The 8,135-nt window shown below is 36.5% G+C and overlaps 1 protein-coding gene across 1 annotated transcript; it reads left to right on the top strand.

Annotated features, from left to right (window-relative positions):
• The first annotated feature begins 72 nt into the window (after positions 1-72).
• On the top strand, positions 73-8,028 carry LOC145490880 (SUMO-conjugating enzyme UBC9-A). Its single transcript, XM_081470002.1, has 7 exons — positions 73-277; positions 388-451; positions 614-633; positions 942-1,014; positions 3,161-3,270; positions 4,210-4,289; positions 6,168-8,028. Exons 1-7 carry the CDS (start codon positions 212-214, stop codon positions 6,229-6,231), a joined length of 477 nt encoding a protein of 158 aa, XP_081326128.1. The 5' UTR covers positions 73-211; the 3' UTR covers positions 6,232-8,028.
• Positions 8,029-8,135: the final 107 nt, after the last annotated feature.

Genomic DNA, 8,135 nt, shown 5'->3' with positions numbered 1-8,135 from the left:
AACGGAAACCGCTGACCTGAGATGTGACCTGGGTTCGAATATTCGATGCGCGTGCGCTCTGTAACGCGGGAAGTGTGTCACGTGGTACCCCGAAAGAGAAAAAGTCGTCGTTGACAGGATTGCATGACTTTTGTGGAATCGTTCGTAAAGTTCCAGGATTACCTTCCTTTGTGCTGAAAACTTGATTCTGAGGAGTTGAATTTATTAAGTTATGTCTGGTATTGCTTTGGGCCGACTAGCAGAAGAAAGAAAAGCTTGGCGCAAAGAACATCCGTTTGTAAGTTGTTCTACCCCATTTCCCCTCAGTTAAAATGTTTGAATTGATCGATTTTAACTACAAATGAGTTTGAATGGCTGTTCTTAAATGAAAACAATTTACATTTGCAGGGATTTGTGGCCAAACCATTGAAAAATCCTGATGGTACTCTAAACCTTATGATTTGGGAATGCGGTAAGAGAAACGAGAATCTTCTTGTTCAAACCATTAGGCTTAGTTAAGGTATCTCAAGATATCTTAACATACCAAGCTTAGCTTTCGATTGATAATCACACGACGTATTTAAAGTTTTTGCCATCTCGAAATAATGATTGTTATTTTTTTTTTTGCCTGTAGCGATCCCTGGAAAGAAAGCGGTACGTAGATGTAAATAATAACAATGATAAATTTTGGATAGTTTCCTTTCATACCGGCCCTTTATCATCTGTTGTCATTGTCACTTTCTCTCAAGAACTCGTGAAAAATCAGTGGGAATATTTTCAAACATTTTATAATATGAGCATGCTTTTACTTTGATCTCACAATTCTGACGTTAGATATTATATCAATGATCACATGGTGTTTTCAAGTTAAGGCAAGAACTCTGAAACTTTTATTCAACATAGATGGCGGAAAAAGTCGGTCTACAGATCGATAAATCATTTTTTTTAATTCATTGCTTTAGACTCCTTGGGAAGGAGGCTCTTTTAAGCTGAAGATGAATTTCAAGGAGGACTACCCATCATCTCCACCAAAATGTAAGAAATTTGATCTTCGTAAATAATGCTTAACGTTTTATTTTATCACACTCTGTTATTTGATATTTTATTTCAATTATTGGTATCACTTGGAACGTTGGGGAGAGTTTTTATCATTGTGTCCCTCAAGATGTACACATTATTAAGTGATTAGTGGTTCCATGAAGTGCTTGCTTGTTAATTTCTGTGCCTTGTCAATTCTGTGACTACTTAAACTGATTTTCACTGACTTTGTGTATTTATGTAAAACACATCACATTTACATATTACCTTTTATTATTAATTTTTAGCAAGTCTTTTTGGCAACTTTGCATGAAGACTTCCTTGTTATTCTTCGACTTCCTGTTTCTACCCAAACAAATATATTGCTCATCAACATATAATTTTTAATAGCTGCATGTACTACCAATGATAAGTTTGTTCAACATCTTTTTAGACTAAAATACATCTTAAAATGAATCTGTCCCTGACAAGAATTTTATTTCTGACTTTTTCGTAGCTCCACTGCTATTGGATAAGCTAGGCTTGTCGAAAGCAAATCAATAAGATAACAAGCATTTTAAAGCTTGACAATGAAATCTTGGCGAGGTGAAACCATTTCATGCGTCAGCTTTTTTCACATTGAAGTGCTTTATACTGAAATTATTTTGTTGTGTAACCAGAACTGCCAGTTATTAGGCTAGTAAACCATAATAATTATGTTTAATATGGTTGACTCAATAATTTTTCAAATATACAGATTTGAGAATCAAAGTTTGAAGCTTAGTGTGTAAGATCTTTTTGCGGACAGAAAGAGAAAAGGCAGGCATGATACTCTGACTAGGAACTGAATTAAGTTTGTTCAGGGTGTGAACCTCAGTAGGTTAAGTCTGCATTTGAGCCTAGTGGACTATTTGGCATCAGGCCATCACCTGTCTCCAGTTTCTGTAGAATGAACAGAAGCAACTAAGAGTATTTCTACTCTCCCTCAGATAGGATGATAGTCCATTGCAGGGTTACCCCCAAGACCTCCGTAGGACAAAAATGGTGGCTGTACATTTTACCATGTTTTATGCCTTGTGAACCTAACACAGCCTATAAGGCACAAAGAAAGTCAAATTTTTACAATATTTCTCCCTGTACTAAGGACACTGTGTAGCCTAGGTTTGAAGATTTTATAACTCTTCTGTGTGTTTTTATGAACGTTGTTAAGGTTTTTGTGCGCTAAGGACTATGGTTAAATGTACCAGTTGCCATCTTTTTTCTTATGGAGGACTATATTCATTGGTATCCATTTATACATCAAGGTGGAGAGAGACACTGTGAGAGTATAGCGTCTTGCTCAAGAGCACAACACAGTGGCCCCAGTAAAATGTAGGGTTTGAAACTGCACCTGTTGATCTAAAGTCTAGCGCACTAAACATTAGGCCAGTATGCCTTCCACAAAAGTGAACTTCAATGGTTATTCCATAACCAACGAACTAGATGGATCAAGCTGTCAGTTTTCTTGCCGTGACTAGAGTGTTGTTCAGAGAGAGGGTACATGACAATTTTTCTAATAGTCCTTTCCACTGCTTACTTTTCTTATTCACATTACAATGTGATCTAATGTGGATGCGAGGCAATTTCGGGCAGAAACTACGAAATTACCCAAAATTGCCTTACATACATATTGGAATATGCTGTGATGTGATGAAGTTAAGCGTGAAAAGGGCTATTGCTTTGTGGTACTCCTTAGTGTATTTACTTGTAACTGGTTTTGCTTGGGTGGTATGGACAACTTTACAGGTCCTCTAATATTATGCAATTGTGCGATTTCACATAATCGATCTCGAATCCCATCTGATCACACAATTCATGAAAAATTGCATATTTCACAAAAAATCATACAATTTTAACAAAATAAACCATTAGTTAACACTTTATCTGGAAAAATCATTTATCTACATGTCATTTCAAGAAGATTTGCCTTTGCCTCAGGAAAAGATTGTGTAATTTGCTTTATTTATCACATAATAGCCTGTTCTTGTAGCATAAACTGCTACGAAAATTTTACATAATTTCGGGGGTTTTTTATCGCTCCCTATCAGAAGGTCTGACTTTGGACCTCATGCAGACTAATAATATTTGTACTGTCTTTTTTTGTAATTATATTCTGTATCTACAGGTAAATTTGAACCTCCAATCTTTCACCCTAATGTATATCCATCTGGCACAGTTTGTTTGTCGCTCCTGGATGAAGAAAAAGACTGGAGACCTGCCGTCACTATAAAACAGGTAAAAATAGTTTCTACATTAACTCTAGACTGACAATTTGAACATTATATTGTGAAATACAGTACACTTGCATGAATAAATGAACGCAGGCGAAGTGTTCATTGCTATTCCATATTCAAAAAATAAATTTTTTCCTCTGAATTGCTATTCAAGAATCTCAAAACTAGATACTCGAAACTTGAGCGCCAAAAACTTGATTCTGGAATCTGGATTCTGGATATAACAAAGAAGACTACGTTTCAAATTGAGACTTGCAACTTACATGTTAACAGTACTTTAGATGAAACCATGACCATAATTAATGAGGTAGTTGACATCCACACATGCACTTTTCAATTTATAGAGATGTGTGTGACATACGTTACGACTTTTTACTACAATAGCAAATGTCACATTGATAGGAAATGTTTCCAGTTTTAATGTTGGTCCCTCAAAGCAATCATTTGTCTGCAATATTTGTTTCAAGTCCCATTTTGAAAGGGAGAAGGTGAGCATAGGTAGGAAACAAACACCAAAAATGAATAGTGGGCCTGATACACTGCAGTTTAGTTTCTCGTCATGTACTAATAGACCAGTTGGGTGGAATTCTTGTCACAACTGTTGCCTGAAACAACAGTTCATCCCTTCTTCTCAAACTCAATAATTCATCAAGTTAAACAAAGGAAATCATGACCATGACAGTGTTTGGATATCTCATCTTAATTGGCATAGATTTTTACGATTTTGTTTCTCCACTTTCTCCTTAGTTTTAGTTTTGATTGAGAAGATATATCAAACACTTAAAACAGTGTTTGACCACATTTCCAAACACCTCAAAGTTCATCAAAAATACTTCACCTCACGTCGTATTTTGAGCTCTCTTCTTGGTGTTCGGAAATGTGGTCGAACACGGTCTTTTGTGGTTGATATATTACTTAAAACACACCATCAACTTTTCAGATACTATTGGGAATTCAAGACTTACTGAATGATCCAAACATAAAAGATCCTGCTCAAGCAGAAGCATACACTATCTACTGGTAAGTGCTGCAACACAAGCCCTAGGATTTCAAATTTCATTGGTAGCACTTCGATCATGGGATGCGATTGGTATTGGAAAATTTTCTTGACAAAATTTCACACCCAATTTGGAAACATAAAAGAAAACAAAAATAGTGTGAAAATGAAACAAAACTATTTAGATAAGCTTACACATTCTCAGTGGCATAGATCTTGGCCAGTAAGCTTAAGTTTATATACTGTAAACAATGTGATATTCTCCGAAACGGGGAAATGGTTTTGAAATCAGTACAACATTACCTCTTCCCAAATGTTTTTTTTTTAATTATACAAAGTCAACTTTTGTGCTTCTTCTTCTTCTTCACAGTAGATTCCATGTAAGCAGATTGCTGGGATGAAAATCAACAAATATAGCTGGTTTACCCTTTATCAACCATTCTTCCACCACCTTAAATCTGTCTCAGACTGCATTGCACATACCATGCAATGCACTTTGGGATGGATACCACATGGTGGATGGCTGATGCAAAACAACGTTTTAAGTGTCATATATAATTGAAGTGCTTATCAAAGAAATTACTCTACTTTTTGAGAATTAGAACAGGAAAGAAACTTTTATCAATTGAATTGAATTTTTTCGGCAAGGCTGAAGATATCCGTGGCAAACAGTTTTTCGGTTCCATTATTCTGAATCACAGTCACGACACGGTACCAGAAATAATCGTTACCGTGAAATTCTTGGTCATTTCCTTGTACATGTATCTTTTATTTTACACTCTAAAGCATTCCAAAGTGAAAACTCATTTTATTCAGGGCTCTCATTAAGTTTTGATTCACCTGTAGCCTTGATCTTCACACCTGTAACAAACGTGTTACCTGTTGAGTGAATTTTATCAACTACAGGCAACTCCACCCATAACATCCAGGAGTTTCATTAACGTTTGCAGCTGGAGTACAACTGGTTTTCACAGGCGGGCAAAACTATTTGAACTGAACGTCTTTACAAGAAAAACTTTCTGCTAGATGGTCAGACTAGGCGGACAAAATCATCCTCACACCCAGTCAATTTGCCAGGTGCCTGGCTCTTAATGAAACCCCAAACATCAACGGTCCACTGAACATACCCAGCCATGGCAGGTGTTATGGGTTGCTGCCCTTTTTGACAGCCCTGGTATTGCAGTGTGCAGAGAATGTCGTATCCAATAGCCTGAGGCTAGCAGATTTTCCAGTCAGGCTTGTTGATTTTGTCCGTCTCTTACCAGCTGGGCAAGAAAAGTTTCTTAGGGAATCTACAAAACTACTGTATGAGGAGGTCTTTTGGGGCGCTAGTGAGGCTAATTTTCAGGCTAGTACATCATTGTTAAAACCCAAAAGTTTGTTTTCTTTGCATCCTGGTATTGGTAGTAACATCTGTTTTTCTACTCATGAAGCCTTTGCCTCTCATATTTAAAGTACCTTTTGACAGTGGGACACTAACATAAAGTTCTAATACAAATAACCTTTTTGGTGGTGGTAATGTGCAGTTCCAGAAAATATCCATTCTCCCCCCACAGAAGGGATTTGAATTTCCGGGGGGGGGGGCGGGGGGGTGGAGGTTCTCTAAGACCAAAAACTTTAAAGAATGTATCAAGTTTAATCGGAATTTCCAGAGGGGTGGGGGGTCTTGGAAAAAATCCCTTCTGTGGGGGAGGTATGGATATTTTCTGGAACTACACAATGTTGTTAAATTGTTAATTGAATTTTATTACATTGAATTGGGTATAAATACCGAGCACTGCAAAGTGAAAATTTACCTTTTCGCTTATGAGTTCTGTTTTTGGATGCAATATTGAATCTGTTTTGTTGTTTATTTTGTGCATGAGAAATAATGTTGGGTTTTTGTGATTTTATTTTTTCAGCCAAAATAGATCAGAGTATGAAAAAAGAGTGAGAAGTCAAGCTGCGAAATTTACAGCTACATGATGAAAGGGTAGCAGTTCATACATTCGCTTACAGACATGTGGGTTTACAATAACAAGCGGAAGGATTTATCTTATTCTCTTATTCATAAGACAGTTTCAGTGAAATAGGAGCTGCAACAAGAATTTGTCCTTACTGCGATATGGCTGTTGTTGTGACAATGATAAACATTTGTTAGAAATCATGTCTGTGTTTTTAGGGAGGCTACAAGTTTTTTTGTGCTGTACAGTGTAATGAACTTAATACATGTTGATGCATTGCCAGACAGTTGAGAGGTGAACAAAGACTAGTGTAGACCTTGCTTGTCTTTGGTTTTGTTAGGTGGGATGTATGCTGCAATATTCAAAAAGATGTTTAAGTCTGGTCTTAGAAGTTTTGTGTTGAGTTTTCTGTTTCTTCTGAACTAAACTCAAAAATCTTGAAGTAGTTAAAATGCCATGCGGAGTGGTGAAGAAACATGCAGTTCTTCTGTAAGTGCTTAATTAGGAACTCTTGAGTTTGGTATAGAAGACCGAAGATCCTAAGTACATGTAACTAATCAGGTGATATGTCACTGACTTGATACATGTTACTCATAATAATATAGATAGTACATATTATATACTCCAAAGCCCTGTGGAAACTGTTTGGAATAAAAAATGCTTGAAATAGGCTATTTCATTTTGCCCTTGACCTCTGCATTAGAGCAAGTCTTTTTGCAAAACCATTCATGAGAAAATATCCTCTACCTGCATGTTCCTTATTTTCTCGTGATTTGTTTTGCAAGAAGACTGTGTTGAAAGAAGTAAAAAGCAACTTGTAAATGGCCTATTGACAGTCACTCTATTTTTATAACGTTATTTTGCTTTGTTTTATCTCGCAAAGCTGGTAGTTTCTCGTAACTGTAGTTTTGAAAACAAAGACAGGTTATGTTAAGGGAGAAGCCCCCGGATGAAGTGGTGCAGTGGGAAGTGTTAATCCCTTCCTTCCCATTTTGCTCACATCTTCGGTTCTTGTCTTTGGGGCATTTTATTTTATGACTTATGTCTTTAGTTTATATAACACATGCTCTGATTGGCTAATTCTAGGGCATTATTCTCCTTTGATGTCCACGGGCCAATAATGGGACTGCAGAAACAAAGCAAAAAGCCATATAAAAAACAACTTACTAACCTCAAACGTTTGGTCTTTGTGGGAAAATCTCATACCTCCACTTTGCCATATTGGCCTCGCTATCGCTCAGTCAATACTGCAAGGTGTAAGTTTGAGATTTTCGTGTAAAGACCTCACCCTCGGTTATTAAGTAGTTACATGTGGTAAGAGAAAACTAGCAGCTTCTTGCAATCTCTTGGAGGCAACTGCCCTTCTACTTTTTTCGCCGTTGTTTTTGTTCATGAGTTTTGAGCTTTAGTTCTTACAAGTCTCCTTAAAAGTTTGGACATAATGAGAAGGTAAATTACAGTACTTGATTGAACTTTTCTAGCTGTATTTAAATGTGGGAGACAATTTTCAGCAGATATAGCTTCCTCTGGTTTTTATTACTTACACGCTGTGCTTTCCCCTGTCTGTACGACACTTGATAATTACTATTGTAGAGAAATGAATTCTTCACTGGGACAGTGAAAGTGCATAGCATAAGAACTAAGTGATGTATGTATCAAAGTACAGCTTTATAGCTTTAATCAAACGTCCAATTATTATTAATAAATAATAATGATTATTACTATATGCCATTTCCTTTTAGTTTTGTTGTCAAGAAAATTGGAAGCTCTATTTTAAGCTTACAAACCAGTCTTACAAATAAAACAAAACCTTTTAAACTGCATGTAAAACAGCTATGGTTTAAGGTGGGTCTTGATAATTTAGACCTCCTATTTGTTTGGTAACTCCTGGCAAAGGAACTCTAAACTTGTAGTTAAAGAACGTTT

The sequence above is a fragment of the Orbicella franksi genome, chromosome 6 (assembly GCF_964199315.1).
Source record: "Orbicella franksi chromosome 6, jaOrbFran1.1, whole genome shotgun sequence".
Taxonomy (NCBI): Eukaryota; Metazoa; Cnidaria; class Anthozoa; order Scleractinia; family Merulinidae; genus Orbicella; species Orbicella franksi.
Note: the sequence above shows the minus strand (reverse complement) of the source record. Positions and strands in the feature narration are given on the sequence as shown.